At 46.7% G+C, this 22,281-nt stretch overlaps 2 protein-coding genes across 2 annotated transcripts in view; one reads left to right on the top strand and one right to left on the bottom strand.

Annotated features, from left to right (window-relative positions):
- The window catches only part of klf7a (Kruppel-like factor 7a), a 35,887-nt gene extending 31,440 nt beyond the window's left edge, over positions 1 to 4,447 (top strand). The window contains exon 4 of the mRNA XM_035640727.2: positions 327 to 4,447. Coding sequence (XP_035496620.1) covers positions 327 to 378 — 52 coding nt within the window. The 3' untranslated portion in view covers positions 379 to 4,447. The remainder of the gene's footprint in view (positions 1 to 326) is intronic.
- An 8,724-nt stretch (positions 4,448 to 13,171) lies between these two features.
- LOC118314309 (receptor activity-modifying protein 1-like) lies at positions 13,172 to 21,420 on the bottom strand. Its single transcript, XM_035640686.2, has 3 exons — positions 21,095 to 21,420; positions 17,357 to 17,495; positions 13,172 to 15,768 (listed from the first exon to the last, which is right to left on the bottom strand). Exons 1-3 carry the CDS (start codon positions 21,147 to 21,149, stop codon positions 15,513 to 15,515), a joined length of 450 nt encoding a protein of 149 aa, XP_035496579.1. The 5' UTR covers positions 21,150 to 21,420; the 3' UTR covers positions 13,172 to 15,512.
- Between the last annotated feature and the right edge of the window lie 861 nt (positions 21,421 to 22,281).

Genomic DNA, 22,281 nt, shown 5'->3' with positions numbered 1-22,281 from the left:
TAGCAATCGTTTTTACAGCACATGTTTTTGCGTGCTGCCTCCCCCCCCCCCCACAGTGTTTCAACAGATCCATCTGCGGGGCTCTCCAGTTATTCATGGCGCAGCTGAAGTCATTAGGAGTGCTGCTGAAAATGCTGATTATGAATTAGTTACACATATACTAATTGCGCGTGCATTAGTGGTTCAGCACTCACTAGCAAACAGCAACATTTAGCTCCTTCAACAAAACAAACTCTTTTTTTTTTTCTTGCCCCCCCCCCCCCCCCCGCTTGCACTGGTAACAGTCTAACAAGCTGTTCTCTGTCTCTCTCTCCCTTTGGTTGCAGGTGTTTCTCGCGGTCGGACCACTTGGCGCTGCACATGAAGAGGCACATCTGAGGAATTTGAGAGAGGTCAGCGGGAGTGGAAGAGACGGGGGGAGAGGATGGAGGCCGAGTTTGAAGATACAATTTTTTTTTTTTAAAAACGGAAAAATTACACGTTGGATGTGAATGAGGGAGAGTGAGAGAGAGACAAAAGACCATTCTGGACTGGGTGGGGGGGAGAGGCACCACACGGGGACGCTGACTACAGACAAAAAACGCATTCAGGCGGGCGGGCGGACGGATCCTGAGCGGGTCTGTGAATCTGTGAACCAGCCGCTCCGTGATTCCACAATGACACGTCAAGACCTCACAAATGTCTCCCGGCGTTGCCGTGTGGACAATGCAGGCGCTTCCATCCCACCTTTGCGATGCCTCTCGGCGGGGATGTCGCGGGAGCAATGGTGGGCCGCGTGCCTGTAATTGGCGGCTCTTTGTTTTTTGTCGTCCTTGCAGTCTTTGCGACCCCCCCCCCCCCCCGATCCGAGACGCTTCCGAAAATGTCGGCCCCCGTCGCGCGGCAGGGCTCCTACACGCCGGCGGGTACACCGCCGCCAAGCGGGACCCGATGTACAGTAAATCGAGGGCGCTGACCGCGGAACCGGCGTTTGTATATTCAAAATGTCCTCGTCTTAGAACCCTCCGAGGCCGAGGAGAACTGTTGGTCGCCCAACAGTAGCTGGCTTTTCACTTCCACGGAGTTTGCCGCGGCCTTTACCATTCCCAAAGGTTTTGTCGTCATCATTATGTACAGGACAGGTAATCGTTTGACAGTTTTTCATCCGACCTCTGTGTCACACACGCCAACCGGATCCATTCATAAATCCTCCCGGTCCGATGGCATCGCAGCGCACGTCTGAACGGCGCATCCGATTGGACTTCCCGGAAACTCGAGGATGTGAGTCTGCCCCACCGACGCGCTGGGAGGACTGATGGAGGTCGTACCGGGGCCTGGCTCGCTTTACGAACATCCTCCATCGAGGGCTACCACTGGACGAGGCTAACTGATCGTCTCTGGGGAAAGCTTGCTCCTCTCCTAGAATGTCAGCTGAACCCCGGGCGTCTCAACAGATGCTGGATGGATCCCTAAGAGTGGGGGGGGGGTTTTCCCCCTCTTGTCAGAAACTGTTGCACAATTGACTCTTCGCATAAATTTTTTGTAAAAAAAAAAAAGAATTCCGCACCGTCTTGGAGAGAAGTTGGGACTCACGGAATGCTGGCTTTCTCACGTCCAAAGGAGAGTGGCCGGCCGAATGCACAAGTGGAAGCAGCTTGCTGACTGCGATAGCACACAGACAAGATCACTATGTATGTAAAGGCTATATTGTTTCTAAGGAAATATTCTCCTATTTGTTGGACGAAAACGAGTTGAAAAGAACATTTTGAAGAACACATTGGAAATGGATGCAGCCCCCCCCCAAAAAACAACACGAGTGTCTACCGCAGATGCCGGACATGATCTCTTTGGCCTTTGAGAGGGATTGGCACCTAACTAGTCACTGGGTAGAGGACGGTTTTTCATGTTCGCACCAACCATGTAGAACTCTTCCAATTCCGCAGCTCCTGTCAGAGAAAAAAGCAGCACCCAATCTGGCCCCTATGCACATCTCGAAAAAAAAACATTCCCGCTGACGTTCCCTGACGGTACACGTCGGCCCGAATGCAGATCTCTACCCTGCCGGACACGGAGGGACTTCTGGGAAGACCCGAATTCAATCAATTGGGTGGCTCCTCTCGGAGCAAATCAATGTGAATGTATCTGTTGTGAGTCTGTACATGTCGCCGGGCCCCTAGGTGAGAACATAGCGGACACCGCTGGTGTTCATAGTTTTCTCTTTTTTCACATGACAAACAAAAAGGTTTCAGAACAACTAGGTAGCCACGCGTCGCACTGGACCGGCCGGAGTGCAGTTTTGTCCAGTAGGGGGGGGGGGGGGGGGGCCCGAAGTAGGTTGGGGAAATAACTGCAGTGGAGTGAAAAACCCACGTGCACACAGAGATGCATGTGTGCACTCCCAGCCAACTGGAATAAACATTTGTTTGAGGCTTGTTTTGTTTTTTTACACTTAAAAGTGTCCCGTCTTTAAAATCCACAAATTAATTGAGGGGGTGAACGTCGTCTCAGCCCGAGCGCACACAAATCAAAAAAGGCAGCTGGGACAAAAGTAGATTATCAAGATACAGATGAACTTGATTGGGAGCAGCTACATCAATGTGTTCATTCGTTTTTTTATTCTTTTCCTTTTTTTTTCTTTTCTTTTTTTACAGGACTTTTAATGCTTTGAGGCGAAGTGAAGCACACAGCAATCTGCTGTGCTTGGCAAGGGACAAACAAAATTGATTTCCTTCTGTGTACCAGAGGCGCTTTTCAATTTCGGGGTATGAATGCAGACCAGCTCAATCATATCTAGTCATGATCTGTCTGCGGCTCTGGAAGTATAGATACTGAATCAACTCCTGCGTCGCATAAGCAGAGAGCGCTTTCTCTCTTAATGTGCGAACAAGCCCGGCCCCCGTCTTCTCATTGAACATCTATAGGTGACACAGAGAGGGGGGAGTGACCACAGAGGAATCCGACTGACAAAGGTTTTTAACCCCTGGTTTTTCACTTTCTAAGAGAAAAAAAAACTGTTCTCATCGTCCATCCAGGTTCCACACAATCCAAGCTGCCAGTCGTTTAAATAAAGCGAAGCGGACGACAGACGAACCTTTGAGAATTTGTTCGGTCGTTAACTTATCCAGTTATGATGGGAATGTAGATGAAGATACAATGAACACGAGCAGTTTAACCCGTGGTTTAAAAACTGTATCATCAATGGCAGCTCTAGTTTGTGTGATTCAGTATTTTAGTGGGACACTCTCCCGTTACACTGAACTGTTGCGTATGTGCGAGGATTTTTTTCCGGACTGGATGTGTGTTTTCACGGTCGGTCCGGCTCTTCTTGCGACTTGACGTGAAACGAAATTGTTTCTCACGCGAGCTCAGAAAAACGTTTCAAACGTGAATGTGTTTTTTCTGGAAAGGTTTCCTACCACGTCGTCTCCGGGGATGCGGTTGGGTTTTGTGTCATCTTAATGAATGATTGTCAATTCTGCTGTGCCTGTGTGTTCTTCGTCTGTTTGTATTTGCACTCTGAATTTTTTGGGGGGAAAACTCACTTGCATATCTGCTGTTTTTTCTGTCCGCTTGTACACCACACTTCGAACGCCCAAGGACCACGCCGATCACCGAGTCTGTATAGTCGAGCCCTTTCCTTTTTCTGAATGCACACACTCATGCATACATGCAAACATACCACGCCAAACGACACTCGGCAGCCACAGAGACAACCACGTTCACACATGAAATGCAAAACTCCATCCCGAATCAACACAAAACACTTGAGCATACTCACAAAATACTCACCAAAAAAACACACTGGTACACTTGTTCCCCGTTCTGTGTCTCACTGTTATTCATGCCACATTGTGAGTCTACGATCCAGACCGCAGCTCTCGCTCTCAGCAGAGGGACTCTGTGTTTGTGTGTGTGTGTGTGTGTGTGGGGGCGGGGGGGCTGAGGGGTTGGGGTCCATTACTATGTGCGACGCCACTTCTCTTTCCACCAGGTCTGAATTTCAAATCAAACGCACCCGCTATTTCTACCAGCATTTCCTCAACGCTTACCCTGCCTCTCTTCCCTCTACCCCGTTCTTCCATTTTCTCAGATATGATCCCTTTCAAACTCCTCTGTCCAGCCCCCCCCCCCCCCCCCCCACACACACACACACACACACACACTTCACCACCCCCCACCCCTACCCCACCACCTCTCCTCCTCCTCTTCCCCGTCTCCACCTTTTTTTCCCCCCTCCATCGACCGTCTCCTTTTTCTTTCGCTGTACAAAGTGTTTCAAATTTATCATTTGTATATTATGATGTATGGGTACGATAATGTTCTTTATTATGGAAAAATGAGAAAGATTTATTTTTGTTACTGGTTTGTTTCATAATTCTTTTTTAAATTGGTATTGTAATATCTCTATGCAAGGAACTGTTCAGTGAATCGTTTTTATTTAAGAATGTAATTATGTGTAATAAATGGTAGAAGCAGTTTTGGGGCACGGAGTATTCATGGTTCTTGGCCGGTCTGGTCGCGGCGGGCTCGTCCGGCAACAATGTGCACCTAATCATCCATCTCCCTCATAGAATGTTTTCTGATTTCTTATCAATCCTCAATCACGGAGCCATTCAGTTTGCTGACAATGGGCGCCCGGAGTACATTCACACAGCCTTTTGCTTTCATTCCCACTGACCAGTGCACTGCTCACTCCGGCGGGTGTTTCCATTTTACTTTCCGGAGTTAAGTCTGCAAACCAGCTGGGTAACTGGGCAGGAAAATTCCTTTATACATTGCAGCAAACCACCAGTTGGATGAATTTAAAAAAGAAATAAAAGAAAGCCTCTGGTTTATTGTTCCATTCGATGATCTCCCTCCGAGGGAGCCATGGCGCGTTAATTACATCTGTTACCAACCAAGGTGATGACTTATCCGCTATTCCTGCCTTTTGACCATGACTAGCTGATAAAGGAGTAATCGGATAACTAATGGATAATTAGGGAGTAATTACTCCCTGGTAAATGGCCCTATGCAGTGGATTAATTCTCCTTGTGTCTGGCAGCGAGAAAGTCCCATACGTTTTTTTTTTTTCTTTTTGTTTCATTTAATGCTCCTTAATTGAAATGGGCACCCTCATCAGGAAGCTAACATGTATCTGTCGGACTTAATGTTCTTTTATCTGTAATTACAGATGGCCCCAAATTATCTACCTAACTACACCTCCTGCGTCAATCCCAGGGACGCGTTATAAAATTAGAAACGATGGAGTCATTTTTCAATAAAGGTCGCGCGTCCCGGGGGCGCTCCGCCGCCGTCATTTTCCTTCCATCTGATGGATACGAGGTTGTGTGTGAGTTCACACCCGAGCTAAATGGGCTTAATGCGTTTCGGCAGAGGAAGAAGTGCCACATGCACCCGGGCACGCTGTGGATTCACAAAAAGGTTAATGCACACATTCACAAATGCGGTTTCGTGCCGAATATCTGCCTGCAAAGACAAATGCGATTTTGACCTGATGACGGCCCCTGGACCAAAAGCTGTGAACGAGCTGCAATAGTTGGTGTTCCTATTTCAAATGTCAACCTCATGGTGGCGCTAGAGGACAACGACAGTCCATCCAATCCAGTTGAACTGTCTGCAACAAAGTGGCGGACCGACCGACCGACCGAATGATCTCACCATTCCTGGATGACGTAATCTGAACAATCTTTTTTTTTTTTTTTGTTCACGTATCGCTAAGCGGAATCGAAACACGCAATCACGGTTAAATAAATCTTGTTTTCTCACGACAGCGAGTGAGACAAAGACAAAATCAGTGCACGGACAGACTGTGTGGAGAAAAAGAAGGTGGATTGTCATCCACATAATTACACCGGGGATCCCCAGCAGAATAATCTGAATGATAAGAAAGCTGCGTTGATAGACACGGCGTGCTGGGGCTCGGTTTCATGAACCACGTCCCCTTCTGTTGTTCCCGCTCATCCGCATCAACCGATAGCATCTAAGTTAATGTTGTCGGACAATAGGATTAAAACATCCCATGATATTATCTTGTTATAATACCTTAATGTATTTATCTTTTATTCAATGTGCTGTTTATTCTGTGCCCGGGCGAATTCCTGTCCATGATATTCGCTTTAAAAAATAATTATTAAGAAAGCGAAATTAACACCACAGGACAGTTTTTTGTCTCCAGACTTTGCAAATATACCGCCTCATTGTTCGGCAGCTTGTCAGCGCGTCCTTGGATCACCCTACTGCCCCTGCTCCGCTCTTCGCAGGCCCCAACACCTGAGCCCTGTTCACAAAAGTCGTCTTCGATTCATGCGTACGACGATTTAGCCGCAGCTCGCGCGATTGAAGGGGGGTATAAATGGCGTGACGACGCCGAATCGGAGAAAAGAAAAAGACTGATTCTCCTGGCAAGGCAGTGATTCACTTAACCAGCAGAATATAAAGCCTTTTTTTTCCTCCTTCTTTCTTCTCTCCCCTCAATGTGGTTGTGCAACAGAAGATTTTCGCCAACGAAGCTGCCAACGCCCGCGGGCGTCTTGTGGGCGTTTTGGCGGCGACACAGTGTTGTTACCGTCACATCTGGCAACGTGGAGACGCCAAACGTCCTGGGAAGCAGCTACAAGTTTTAAAGCCTGCCTCACAACATCTTAGTCAACGCTCAGAACGCCGGTGCACCCTGCCACGAACCCAGGTGAGGACGAGAAGCTCTGGCTGAGATATATCGCGGGATATACTCAGCAACCGAGGCCTCCATTCGGAGAGGTCTTAAATGATCTCCTGCTTGCAGCGTCTACACGTTGTGAGTATCGCTCACCTAAAACGAGAGTGACGCTTGTCCTCGGAAACGGTCACCAGACATGGATTCCTTGGTTTCGTGCCACGAGCCGCCGAGTGCTTAGGTATTTCCAATTATAGGGAATATGTCGAGGTGGCCCTCGGTAATTAAAACCTAATCATGCTGGTGGATTCAGAGGAGCATCCTCATCAAGCATTCATTAGTCTCCCTCCTTGTGTTGCCCGGGAGCAACCCAACCCCCTTTCAGGCGTGCCGAGACGGCCTGTCCCCAAACCAAATCTAGTTATTTAGTGGCGCGCGGGTATGATTTCTTTTTTTTTAAAAAGCAAAAGAAAACATTTAGCACTGAACGAGAGACGAAAATGAAGCGCTGAACTAATTCTTACTGTGATTTATTGTGAGAGGAGAATCGAAAAAAGCACTCTGTGGCTTTAGCGCTGCGTCCATCTCCCTAAAGGAACATGTCCTCGGCTAAATTTGGATCCGAGCTGCGGTGGCGTCGCTTTCAGACGAGGGGAGCGCACGAGCGCCGGTCACTGCACGACCCCTTGAAACGATCGCGTGCGTTTTAGACGCACGAGTGCTCTGTTTTCCAAAGTGCTCTCCGTCACTCCGACTGGGCCGATGCATATCACTCGTCCCCCAGCCGCCCCCCTCTCCTCTCTCTTCGCCTCTCCGTCACCGGCAGATTTGAGAGAGTCAAAGGGGGGGGGGGCCGACGTTTGCGTTCGTAGACGGGACGAGCAGCTGGACGTAGGCCAGTGGTCCGAGGGAGATCAAGCAGAGCACCACGCGAGGGCACCTGGCTCCCCGTCCACGCTCGCTGTTTGACAGAACACCTGGAAGGCCCAGCGAGAGAGCAGCAGTGTGGAAGCCATTGCTGCTCCACAGGCCATGCATTATGCAGAAAGCCCCCCCCCCTACCCTTCTCTCTCTCTCTCTCTCTCCCTCTGTTCCCTTCTCTGCAGTAAAAATAGATCAACAGACCTGAGCATTCAGCTCTTTTTTCTTTTTTTTCTCTCATGCTTCTCTCTTTCACATAGATCTCACCCAGGTGCAGGTGCGGCGGCTGTCGGCTCCCGCCTCGCATTTCTCTGCCCGAGCGAGTGTTAGTTGCGCGCGTTCCTCGCGTGCGAGCTTAGACACGCTCGTTGAGAGCACACGTGGGCTGGTGGATGTGTGCGTGTCAACCGGGGGGTTTTTTTGTCTGCTTAGTCGGTTTGCCGCAGCACTCGGCTTTTTCGACAAATGTGGCATATTAGTCTGGCAGCGGCCTTTCCACACACGACCGTGGCGGAGAGGAGGATGTGATTTGATCCCGCGGGGTCAATGGTGGCTTGTGCAACCTGCAATTAAACCTGCACTACAGGGCCAGGAGTATGTGGACTAAGGCTGGGCGATATGGCCTTTAAATAATATCGCAATATATATTTGTTATATCGTGATACACGATATATATTGCAATTTAATTTTTTTTAATCTCCTCTAAAGCTCTTCCTTAATGCACAATTTAACCCTTTGATGCATACAATCACACCAGTATAATGATTCTAGTAGTCCCTGAAACCTATGTCTGTATTATAACATTCTTTGATCTTAAGCATATTCATTAATGTTGGTTTTCTATTGGGACAATTTGAAATGCCGGCGCCTTTATTGTACAAGACAATTTGTAGTCGCCGTATCCGCAATCTAATCATTTAATACATCTCATGTGCAACAAGCGATAGATACCGCCCACCCCTAAATGTGGACAGCTCATCCTTTTGTGTGCTTCTTGGTTGAAGGGAAATCTCAAAGCCATACGTCGCACTGGGATTATTTAAGATGGGCTTCCGACTTGGTTTCAACACAATGTGGTTTCCCCAGTGAGGAGAGGGGGAGAACTGAGCCCTGACCTCAACCCCAGCCAACAGATTTGGCATCGGAACAGGAACACAGACTGCCCAGCCAGGCCTTACCACCGAACATAACGAGCCCACGCTCTCTTATGCTCTGGTGGCTCGGACGGAGGCCGAACCCTGCAAAGCCTTGCAGAGAGCCGTTCCGAGGAGGAGATTAATTAATTCCCATGGTCTTGAAAATTAATTCAACAACCATATGTTGGGGTTAAGGGTGTTCAGATGCTCTCGGCTATATACGGTCTTGCACCCTGGGTGGAGTAAAGTCTTCAATGCTGAATAAGTCTCAGATATGTTTGCATATCTGAAGCGAAACGGGTTCTTAAAAACCCACATTCGTGAAATGCGACCTTTGCATTGTGTAAGTGTGGATCAGCGTACACTGCATGCACATGCCGCGTGTGTCGAAGTCCCCTGTTGCTGAGTGCAGAGGCTCCCTGAAGACCATTGATCCGTGTCTATGACTACAGAGGTCTCCGACTCCTCCCTGATTGCCGTCCCGCTGCTAATTAAACAGTCCGGCTTAACGAGTTCGCTCTGATAACAAGGTTGGAGGGAAAGGTCACCCCGTCACGCTCGCTTCGACTGGACACCGTCAATAATGAGCGTGCACTGGGAGGACAGGTTCACGCACACGCACGCACACACACACACAGGGAACGATTCGAAAGATATGATGTGCCGACGGGTCTTACGTAAGCTTTCAGACTCTGATTTGTTTGGAGTGTCACGCTCGGGAGAGTAATGGCGTTCATTTCTGCGACAGTATTTCCTTTTTTTAATCTTTTTTTTTTTTTTTTGCCATAGAGTTTTCTGTTTCTCCTTGAATTTTATGCCTTGATTATTTATTTATGGATTGATTTATTGATTTATTTATTAATATGTTGCTGTTGTCATTAAGACCCGTCGCGGTATTCTCCGCTGAAACACCAATGGCAGTCATTTGGTGCACGAGCAGCACTTTCAGGGCACTGATGGTTTTGCGCGTTGCACGTTTCAACCATAACCACCTCCGAAGCGTACTTTGGATTTGTATCCAACCACGTGCTGGAAGCATGCAAACCAACTTGCAAAGACAATTAGATATTTCTTCCCCTTTTCCTGTATTTTTTATTTTAATTTTTTTTTGTCAGAAGTTACACTTAGTAGTTTTGTAATTATTAGGTCTTGGGCGCCGACCAGCAGGAGGCTGGCGAAGGCCCTCTTGTATTTGCTCCATTTCATTTTATTATGAATTGGTTTCTGTTTCTTAGTGAAAGGCTTTGACCTGGTAACTTTGAGAGTTAGGTGCTGGAAAACATTCGACAAGCATTATTTTGAAGGACGTGGCAGTTTCCAGCGCCACCTTTGTTTCCCACATACTCTTGAATGCATCAGAAAGGGGGAAGAAAAGAACATGCTGTGCTGGCATCAAATACACTTGCAAGCTGCATGAGCTATTTAATAACTGGCAAAACATATTAGACATATCCCTGCATATATCTCATCATAAGAGTTTGTTTTATCTTAGCAGAAATGAATTTGGACTGCCCAGAGATAAATAGCTGAAGCATAGACCTGCATCGAATTTACAAAGATTTCTTTTTTTTTTTTATCTTTATGAATAAAAGTGAGCGAGTCTGTAAATGAGAAACCTTAAAACCATACGCACACAAACACATGACCTATACAGTGTGCGCTATCTGGCCTCCTCATCATTTATCTTGCAGCAGCAGAATCAGGATAGATTGGTTCAATTAGACTGGCCTTTAATGTAATCTGTTTAATCCATTTCTATCATCAAAGCCAATACCTGCCTCTCCCCTCTGAGAGCGGGATTAGGCCTCTCGAGTGTGCGCCTCAGTGCGAGAGGAACGCAGCCTGGGAGACGCTCACGTCCTCCTCGGTATATATATCGTTCTTCACAACTGGCTTGCGGAGCAAAAACAGAGACTCCCGAGTGAAGTTTTAATGGGATGAGATTTAAGATCTTCATATCCTGCGGAAGATTGTGCACAATGCACAGTTCCACAAAAAAAAAAAAGGCCCAAGGATTTGACTAATGCTCCTGTCTTCTTTCGCTGCTGGGATTTTCATATGTTTTTTACGCCTTCAACGGAGAAACCTTAGGATTGGGTCGCGCCAGCTATTTGCCATTAAGTTTGTACGGTTGTTGAGCCGCTGCACCTCACTCATGAACCCCGATTTTAAAGATAGTCCCTGTTCTCTTCTTTTTCTCATGCTGCCTTGCCTTATGCAAAGTGTGTTTTAAGGACCCAGGGGCCTGTGAAACCTACTCAAGAGCCATCACAATTTCTAAATTCATGGATTTTTTTAACCCAGCAGCTGCAATCTGCTTTTACCTGCCGATATTTCCACGGGGAAGTGGGATTTTATGCTCAACACCCATATTTATCCCCTTGCCCTGCAAGTCTAGGATGCTCAGGCATTTACAGCAGCACACACGTACCTATTTTTGGCTTAAAGCCACGTTTAAGATGCATATGCACTGTTCACACAGTGCACGCAATTACATCTTCTCATATTAGGCTTCTTCTCTCTTTTTCCCACTATTCCAGATTCATTACATAAATATTCTTCCCCGACCTGTTTATATCCCCAAACGGGTTTCACTGGGTTTACTGCACCTGCCTTCATGGGACAAAAAAAACCCATTTTAAACACATTATTCCTATTTCTTATTCTACTCCTACTGTAGATTCCCCGTGTGATTACTTTTTCAGGAGAATTCCCACCGCAGCATTAGCAGCACCGCTCGTCACAGTCAATGGAAACACTCCCAGGGAAGCGCTCTCCTTCTTTTTTTTTTACTGTGCCTGAGCTACAGGTAAGAATGAAGAGACGTTCACTCTGATGCAACATTTACTTTCTGTAGTGGAAATTCAGAAGTATTCTCTGCCATGACACTCTCAACCTTATCCTGTCGTACCATGACCAAATAGATCCAGCATCATCATCGTTGGACTGCTGCTGACAGACTATTCCCAATAGGCAGGAACAGTTGCATTTAACATTTGCCGTCCTCGCAGGTTATGACAGGTACGTAAAGCATAACCTTAATTTACGTGGAAGCACAAGCTAAAATGTATTTAAATTCTGTCAATGGTTTGAATACTATGACCTTCATTTTCACACTTTTAAACATATATGGATTGTGCTTAAATGAATTAACCAAATAACTTAACCGTCTTATACAATGACATTATGTTTTGAGATGTGTGTGTGTGTGGACAATGTAATAAGACTTGGAGATGAATTGGTTATGTGTGAGCGGACACGTGTACGTGGATGACAACATTGTCCTCCATCAGCGTGGAAACACACACACACACACACACACACACACACACACAGAGCGGTGGACAGTTGTGTGACTTGAGTGCAGCTGACATGTTTGATCAAAGCTGATTGATTGGACGACACAAGGCAGGGCTGGACACGGCAACATGGCAGGGTTGAGGGTTGCGGGTCCTGTGGTGTCTCAGGAAAAACAAACACACACACACACACACACACACATACACACTCTTTGTTAACACATCCCAATTGCAAACCATATCTGACAATGGATATTGATCAGGCGAGCATGAAGGATCAATGCTTGTTGATTGAGCAGAAAATACGGGGCAAAGAGTGCCCCCCAAGGTTTAGGATTTTTTTTCATGGAATTCCAACTTTAATCATGGCGAATCACGCTCAATAACTTACACCATATTTGTGTTTATGAGTATCATTGATCATACGTTTTTTTGGGAACACATTTATTTTCTCTTCATATGAGAATTCATGCCAAGGTAAATATTCTCATAAGCTATGGGAGATTAAATAAGGGAATGACTTGATGAGCTCAGCAAATATCTATCGATGTGTAATTACAATTAACATGTGATTTGCAAACATCCCCAAAATCTCAGCAGCTCCTTCCTGTTAAGCACAGTGTGGTGCATTGTACGTGCATACACTGCCACCTGCTGACATTTACAAGCAAGTGCATGTGCAAAAAACTTGATTATTTATTTTTGTAAATACAAGGAATAAAGGTATGCAGTTTAATATATATCATTAGATAGCAATTGGATCTCTGCAGTTACTTCTCATCTCTAATGGTGAACATGTCAGGTTTTTTTTATTCACTGTCGAATGTGTCTATATTTGAGGCTTGCAGAATCAGTGACATCTTTTAAATCACTTGAAGCTTGCTCTGTTTCTATTTTAATGTTTTATTTCAGTTTCGACCATGTTCCTGTTTTAAGAAGGGCTGCAAGGATAAAGTTAATTATTTTTATTTCATGATATGTTCACGCACAGTCTGGGAACAGTGAAACAGTTGTCACCTTCAGCCTGTGTCTCGTATGATCGAGGAGGAAATATTTAGAGAAACATCATGTTGAAGTTTTACAGTGCTCACAAACACACATGAATCACATTCATTAAGCTGAAGCTTTCTGTCCAAGGCGACTTACATGAAGTACAGTAAAAAATACAAAGCACTAAAATGTGAAATCCACTGATGCCTTTTAATCTTCATGCAGACTTTTTTTGTGGCAATGGCGCAGAGAGGAAAAGACCATTTTAGTTCTAGCAGTTAATGTTCAACTCTGTGTTTAAATATTACAGAAAGCAGTGAGCTGAATTTTTAAGTAATCTTAATCAGCGGATAAAAGTTTGGAAGCACATTTATCCAACCTTACTTGGAGCTTAACTCAAGATATTGTACACAGTATATCTCCAATGAAATTGACCTTGCCATTTCTCCCTATTTTATATTTACAGGTTGCACCAACCATCACTAAGCAGACAGTATCCAGCAAAGGAGCTATACCGTGTGTGTGTGTGTGTGTGTGTGTCTGTCTGAAGAGGTGGACTGAGACAGACATGACAGAGGCTCACGGGTTTGTCCGCCAGTGGTTTCCTCCAGGAGGCTGACAGGGGGACTGAGGCCCAGAGGCTGCCTGGCGCTCCGTGGAGCTACAGCATAAACATGGAGCTGAAGTACAGGGACGTCTCCTACGCACAGAACAACATCAGTGAAGAGGATTAAATGTGAAAACTAAATGTGATGATGGTTGCATTGTGGGAAATGTAGGACTGGATCCGGCCTTAGCCATATATCGGCACGATGGAGACCTCCGTCTAAACAGAGGTCGCGAGATAAGGCAGACTAACAAAGTGACCTCCAACTCATCCACAGGTCTATTCGTTAAACTTCTGGCCTTGAGCTCTCACCTGCATTCACCTGCGGCGAGTCGAAGATCCGCTAATCTCCCCGGAAAATTTATCATCATCAAAAACTGCTGAAATTCGTATTTGAATGCTGCCACCGTCTTGGACATTAATCAGAAAAGCCAAACATTGCTTGACTAAGCTTAACCGTTGAAGGCCTTTTACAGCTTTGATAATATAGCCGCCATTAATTCCCCCTGCCTCTGACAGGACAGAATAGCCCAGCAAGCAAAATATATGGAGGGGAAGTGCTGAGCCATAACTTTTACATGGATAAGAAAAAAGTATGACATTGTATTTAATTACTATCACAGTTTGGGGAGATTTACACACACACCTCTGCTCTCTGTCTCTGGAAAGAGCCTGACCTGTGTTTTTTTCTGAAGGGACGACAGCGGGTCAATATAACGCCAACTCTTTTGCAAATCATTTCAATTATAATTTAGCTTATGTCCAATTTTTTGTTGATCCTGTGTCTCTTCTCGTCTTCCTGTGTCGAGTTGACGTCTACCGCGAAAGCCTCCGTGAATGCGTAGAGTTTCCGACATGTTTTGTCGGAAATGTTTTTGCCCCCCCCCCCGAAAACAAACCAATTTCTTCATAAGCAACTCAAATCAAAAGTGATTGTGCTTTATGAGTCACAGGGAAAAGACAATTTTTCTCCTTAATTGAGCCGCTGCTGTGGGTTCATCAGAAATGGACATAAACCTGGAGAATAGGGTGTTTATTTTCTTAAAGTAATATAAAGATTTTAGAATTTGTAACTTATATATATTTTTTTAGGGTTAGGGTTGAACAGCTATGCAATGAAACTGGTGTCCGATTAACTCTTAGCCTTTTGAACACTGACCTCCGTGCATGCCGAGTGAACACCAGAGAGAGCCCTGTCACGCGGTGATGGATGATTGTCCACTCTGAGCCTCGTCTACAGTCTTCAAAGCTTATATTTCTCAAATCATCTCCCCATTTCATGAGCAGGAATTAAAATAAACCATCAGTCTCTGACTTCGACACTTTATATTCATTTGTACAGATAAATGAGGCACATTTGGACACAATTCAACTGCTAATTGCATTAAGTTTTGAAAATGCAATCGAGGGACAAATTGTTGTTTTTTCCAAAAAGTAATATAGCTCTCGTCTGTTTTAGGGACTGCAGATGAGTTGAGAATAAAACCAACGTTGTGCTTGTTTTCTTTCACATGATAAACGACCCCGGTCTCTATTCTCTACCTCTATCTCCTTCTCCCCGTTTTTCCCATCATTTGTCTGCGTCACCGCCGTCTCCCTGAGTGTCGTCCTCTCCGACCCCGTATTTGTGCGTTCACTGATTGTTTGGGGCCGCGAAAAACAGGCGGTAATTAACATGCACGGCCTCCGAAGCCCCTGAATCTAAACAAACGCCTTTGCTTTCCCCCAGCCAAACTTTGACACGCTCGTATCGGTGCATGCTGCTGCTAAAAAATTGAGCAATTAGAGGATTCATTGCATATTGCTGTTTTGAGTTCCACCTTCGCTGCAGTTATTCACATCAACACAGGAAGAAAAAAAATACATTTTCACACAGAAATCAAGAGTCAATTTGTTTCTCAAAGCTTAGAGGCCAAAAGGACCCCCTATAAAACCCCCTCTGTGCGTTTACTCCTCCACACCACCAGGGCAGTCATGAGCAGGGTGACCAGTACTGGCACCGCGATGAACGGGGCCAGGATGCCGACAGGCGGGTCGTGGAGGAGCCGGCCGGTCAGGGCACAGTCCTGGAAGTAGTTCCGGTGAATGTGCATGAAGAAGCGGTCGACCACCTGATCGGGCCAGAAGCAGCCCATCCTCAGGGCCACCTGGTAGGTGCAGTTTGTTAGTCCACCATAAATCCTGCAGGGGGCGACAAAGCAAAGCACAATCACTCTGGGGGGGGGGGGGGGGGGGGGGGATGGATTCAATTAAATGCAAATTTACTGAACTCAAGCAGCATTACAAGATTAACTTATTCCCGCTCTCATTTTGAGTCACAGAAAATTAGCAATTGACTGTTGAAGAATGAAATTATCTCTTGAGGCGCTCTTTCGGGGAGGGACGGGGGTGGTGGTGGTGGGGGGGGGGGGGGGGGGGGGGGGGGGGGGGGGGGGGTTCCTGTTGGTTGGGAGGGGGAGGAAAAGGCAAAGGAGGAGTCTAGAATTACCAGCGGGCTTAACACAGCTAAATATATCTGCGAGGCAGGAGAGCGCAGGGGAAATTGAGATGCATACCAACATGGCAGCGCCCTCACTCCTTTGCTTTTGCGCCATACCGGGAGAGATTCTGTTTCCAGATGGCCACTGCCGAGTGGGCACGTGGTCAGGGAAAGGATAAATCCTTTTAAACCTCAACACATGAGTGGCATTTACTGATGTGTGCAGTTTATTGTTTCGGAGGGGCTATTTCCCTGTATTATTTTTTAATAACGGCTCAAAACACATCCAGAATGCAATGGTGCAACATGCCATAGTTTGGGTTTTTTTCTCATATGGGGCCCAACACCCTTCTCCCCTGACTTGATTTAGTCTTAAGCATATAGACAAGTCTGCTGAAGGTGAGCTGGTGCCTTCTTAGGTCCCTTTGTTCCCTTATTGTGTTTGGTTATAACTCAACGATGTATTTAGGGAATACACACTATGGATGTAATGTGTTGTAATTGTTTTGAATTAGTTTATCTTCTGCATTCATGTACTTCGTTTATTGCTCGTTTTAATGCAAATCACTCGGTTGTCATCGCCATGTGAATAAAGTTAATGTTACTATTACACGGATAAAGTTTCCACTGTGGGTTACATAAATGTGCGAAAATTCAAAACCAAAATACGACTGCCGCACAGGGCGCCACCACCATCAAGAGAGGACAGCGAGCCAGGAGGGAAATTGCACAGTTTTGACAGTTGCTTCTCCTGTGAGCCTACCGGTTCTTTTGCGCCCTCCCTGTCCAACTGGGTTTGGAAAAACACTGCTCCGAGACACTGTCACGCACACGCGCGCACACACACACACACACACACTCACACTCACACTCACACACACAGAGTGGTCCGGCGGCTATAGTAAAGGGCTGTGACTTAGTGATGTGGCGAGAGAAAACACAGGCCATAAGGAGAAAACAATTCTGAAGGCAGCATGAAGATGTTCTGTTGTTTTTTTCAGTAGGACGAGACAAAGAAAAGAAAAAAAACTAATTTAGGTTTTATTTGTATCCAGTATGGTTGAAATATAATCTATACTCACATTCTGATTTGGAATTGAAGGGAGCATTAGCATTATCTTATAAACTACATGGCCACCAGCTGACTGTAATGTCCAGTCGGGGGGGGTCCCAAGCGCCCCAAGCGTCTCCGACCGAACTGTTTCATTAATCCATTTCTTTCTTTTCTATTTATTCTGTTGGCGACCTATATTTACGGCTTCATCCCCTCTGTCACGTAGCTGAACTCACTCCATCGTGTCCGGCCATCTGCACCACAGGCCTCGCTCCAGTCCGCCCATGTCGTCTTCGAACTTGGCGAAGCAGAGGTCATTGATCATCCTCTCGTAGAAACCCCTGTTGCAGCCGGACACCGAGGGAAGGAAGTGAACTGCGGAGCGAAAGAGAGAAGGGGATGGGGGGAAAAATGCATTGATTAAGTTAAAAATATGAAGATGAAGATGGATTTGGGGGACATGAGTCGACTTGAGCAGGATGGCGACGTGAGTGACAGGCAAGATTTCCCAAAGCTCTACAGAGGTTATCTACTCTGTTTATTTCTGGATAATTAGAATGCCTTAGTGCAACAAACAAGTCTGAGTCCTGGCAGTTGTTATCCCTGAAGGACCATTTCCTCCCTATCAGACTGTTACTTTTCGCTGAGAAAACGATTTTTAATGTGCAGTCAGAGTCCCAATCCCATTTGTTTACTCCAGACGTGTGTAATCAGCCCTCGTAACATGGAGGCAGGCCGCCGCCGCAGCCGTCCCACAGGACTCTGAGCTGAATGTAACACCGCTGAGCGGTACAGTATAGGCAGGGGGGGCTTAAGCTGGCGGGACATGGGCCATGCGTGGAAAACAAACAGGTTGTTGTCACGATCGAGGAACACGGAAAAGCCCCCGGTCTGCGCCGGCCTGATAAGGGCCGACCACGTGCTTGCTCCGCCGCCGCCGCCGCCGGGTTTTGGGGGGGCTCTGAACAACTCGCAGGCTGACTGAATGTGTTGACATGGGTTTTTTTTTTTTTTTTAAAGAGATGCTACAGAAAGAAGAGTGTAAGAAATGAGTCGGTGGGCCCGTGATGATTAACCCACGGGCTAGAGGAGATGTTACGTCTCACCTGTCCCTCTGTTGTTAGCAACAGCTGGTGGGGGAATCTGACATTTAAGTTGACCCCCCTCCCCATCTTGGCTGCTAACCAGCAACGCATTCACATTCCACTGTCCAGGAAGCTCTACACAAACCAGGACTTTTATAGCTGCGGGTTCACCGTGAAAAAAATAAAGTGAGCAAAGACTCTTGAATGGCGTTGGTAAAGTAGAGTCCGGAAAATGAATCCAATGAGGGAGTGCCTGAGGCCTGTATTCTCTGGAATCACCAGCAGAGGGCGACTTCGCTGGATGCCAAATGAGAAAACGACTCTGCGCTTCTCACTTGATTCACGACGTCGGTAAACTTCCCCTGAGGAGTTCATGGTCTCAGTCGTTGGTGGATGGTCCACTTCGAGTAAAATAGACGATGAAGCACCGTAGACGTACATATACAGGCAGATTGACAGCTAGTCAACTGTTACGATTCTGCACCCGCACAAACTACACGGGACTGTTAAGTGCTTTGGTTGTGGAGTATATTTACTTTATTTACTTTTGTGCTTGTGTTCTGTGGTCATCCTTTTTCATCTAGGTTTCAGTCAAGTTCCCTTTCTATTCCTTGTTGGTCATTTCCTGTTTTATTTTTGAAGTCCTGTCCCTCGTGTCTCTGCACTTCCTGTTCCCCCTGTGTGTGTTTGGTGTCTTCACTCCTCCCGTGTCCATCCGCCCCCCCGCCCCCCCTTGATTGTCTGCACCTGTTGCTAATGCGTCACACCTGTGTCCAATCAGCCCCGCCCACCTTGTGTCTAATTAGTCTGTGTGCTTCCCTTTTGTTTCCGTCACTTCGTCTGTGTGATTCCCGCCCTGTTTGCTTCCTGCTCCGTTCCACCCTTGCTTAACCCCGTGGACAACTTTGAGTTGGATTTTGTTTTTGTTTCGCTCTGGCCTTCGTAAGTTTGTTTTCCTTTTTTCAATCGATCAAAATATTCAACGGAGTGCACTCTGCGTCCGGGTCCTGTTCCTGCACGCGTGCAACAAGTACCGTCAAGCAGCGGTGCATGTTGGTGGGGTTGCAACCCCAACTGTTGGTGGTGGCGGCAACCTCAGCAGTGGAGGCAAGTTAAAAAACAAAGTTACGTCTTCGGTATAGCGTATAAATTCCCCCTCGGCAGTGATTGCACATGAGGACGTCTGTGGCTCGGGAGGTCGAGAGGGTTGTCCGCTAAACCAGAGGGTCAGAGGATCAATCTTTGGTTCCTCCAAAGTGTCCTTGGGCAAGACATCGAGTTTGCCTACGAAACCCAAATATCTAGTGGGGCAAATTGCCTTTGAAAATGTGGACTTTTTCCCCCAACCGTTTCATTTTCCAGTGTTTGCGCCGCATTGACTCGTCCCCTTCGGGTTTATTCCTTCCATATTTTGCGTGCAGGAAAACCCCATCGACCTAACGGGCGCCATCAATTCCGGTCGGCCACTGTAGGGGCCCCTATGTTTTAATGGATTTTTAAAAAAAGTGATGCTCATGAACATGAGATGATGCGGTAGCTCGCGCGTTCAGCCATCTGCCGTGGCGCTCAGCACGAGCGCGCGGTTTTCTCGCCTTCCGCCTGAGAGCCAAAGGGAAGCCCACTGAGAAAGAAGAGTAGCCTTTCTCTGTCACGACGGCCCTTTTTTTTAAAAAAAAACAGGGATTTAGATGGAGCTGTGTAGAGTCAGTAGAATCATTTTTGTTGCCTTCTTATTACTGCTGACGTGAATATGTTTCTGTGCATGGTACAAGCTTGTTTAGACTTCCCTTTAGGAACCTGTTGAATGTCCACTCACGCAAACTATCATGGCCGCGGTCAGCGGCGGAACGTAACGTCGAGTCGAGTGCTCCCGCTCGGGTACAGTTCATGCAGTCTCCGTTCATCTGCGTTTCACCCTCATGGTGAATTATTGGACATCGACTTTGACCATTTAAGATTTCACACACACAACCTACGGTGACCTCATGAAATGAGATGAATTGCTTTAGATCTAAACGGCTACGTATAATAACCACAGCTTTGCCTCCACGAGGACAAAGACTACATCCTCACTGATGCGCTAGTCACGTACTGTACTCCGAGCTCATCCAGTACCATCTCATCCCAACAGATCACTCGGCTCTGTGAACTCCGGACTACTTGTGGTTCCCACAGTCTGTAAGAGTGGAATGGGAGGCAGATCCTTCGGCCACCGGGCCCCTCTCCTCTGGGACCAGCTCCCAGTTTGTGTCCGGGAGGCAGAGACACTCTCTACATTCAAGGTTAGACTTAAAACTTTCCTCTGGGACAAAGCTGAGAGCTGCTCAGGTGTTTGCTGAACCATCTCTTAGTTACGCTGCTCTAGGCCCAGACACCGTGAGCATCTCTCTCTCCTCTCTCCCCCATTTCTCTCCTGTCACCCCCAGCCGGTCGCTGCAGATGTTTCGCCCACAACTGAGTCCGGTTCTGCTTGAAATGTCTTCCTGTTGAAAGGGTTTCTGGTTTTTTTCTCCACAGTCGCACAGTCGTTGGGTTTCTCTTTGATATTGTGTCTCGACCTCACTATGTAAAGTCCTCTAATCCAATAATATAACAGTCAAATACCTACAAGGGCAATATTTCGACTTTGAGTCGTTGTAATTTTAATACTTTAACCTAGTTTTTCCTACAGTACTCAAGCAAATGCTGAACAGTAACTTTAAACTGTCAAAATCTTCAGTGTGACCAGTTGAGCGAATAGAATAAGAGAGTGGAACAGTAATAATTGAGCAATAAACTATATCTATGTCATAAAACCTATGTCCAAACGCACACACGTGTGAATATGATATACGAAAAACCTCAAAGGGTTTAAGGCTAAGAGGCAAAGCACAGCTCCAGTCCACTCACCGGCCATCAACACCACGAGCCCCGCTGCGAGGAGCCCCGCGCGCTCCCGAGCCATGCTGCGGGCAGCGGCACCCGGACACGGACACGGACACGGACGGCGCCGCGTCTGTTTTCTCCGCGCTCCGCTCAATGCCCGGACACCTGCGGCACACGCACCATTCCTCCCGCCTTGTTTCGAGCCGGAGCCACCGATTTCGGAGAACAACTAGTGTCGCTCCTCGACCACCAAAAGGGACCGGCGCGTTAGAAAAAGCCCCCTTGACCTTGGCCGGTGGCCGACACCGTCCCCCTTGGACGCGGCGGGGCCCAGGAATCGCAGCAGCTCACATGCTGCCTGTCACCCGATCCCCTTGTGCTGCTGCTGCTGCTGCTGCTGCTCGTCGGGGACAAAACAAAGTCACACCGAAATGAGTGCAGTCCAAATTGACCCAGACCCGCTTTATAGACATGTTATACGGTAGAAGAAATATATGCCGACAGTAGAAATGAGAGTAACAGCCTCCAAAGTATTGTCCCGCGTGGAACATTTAGACAAGAAATTCAAATTCGTCAGGAAAATAAGATAAGATCGCCGTGGCACATTTTGCACAGAACAGCCCTTTAATAAAGACAAACAATCGTCACAATTTTCATAATGCACCATTTGAACCGTGCTCTCTTTAATATGCACCATTATATCTGCATGGGGCCTGTTGGCGAGATCACATATCATTTATGACTCATTAGGAGATTTTAATTAAATGCTCATGAGTCGCGCTTTTCCCATCACTTACTTGTTATTTATTGTTTTTGTAATGGATTATTTGGAACACCCTTGTTTTGTGAGACAGTGATACGTAACCCCCCCATCAGACCTCACCATGGACCCATGTCAGGGAACAAACACAACATGACCCACTCCATGTTCCCTCACTCTTATCGGAGCAGATCTCACGCAGATTAGTGATGTCGCTAATTTAATGTTTTATGCGGATGCTTTTTTTGTGCACGTGCAGAGTGACAGTGTTCATTAATATTCTCTATGTTGTGCTGCCACCCAGTTTGAGTCTGTGCCCGTGTGTGTGTGTGTGTGTGTGTGTGAAAAACCCCATAATTCAAATGAGAGCACAAGTGTTATATTGTGTGCCTAATGTCCCTAGAGGTCATATTTTACATCTTTTTTTTTGGTTTAGTTTGTTATTATGGGA

This window comes from Scophthalmus maximus, chromosome 1, assembly GCF_022379125.1.
Source record: "Scophthalmus maximus strain ysfricsl-2021 chromosome 1, ASM2237912v1, whole genome shotgun sequence".
NCBI classification, from domain to species: domain Eukaryota; kingdom Metazoa; phylum Chordata; class Actinopteri; order Pleuronectiformes; family Scophthalmidae; genus Scophthalmus; species Scophthalmus maximus.
This window is presented reverse-complemented; position numbering and strand designations above follow the sequence as displayed.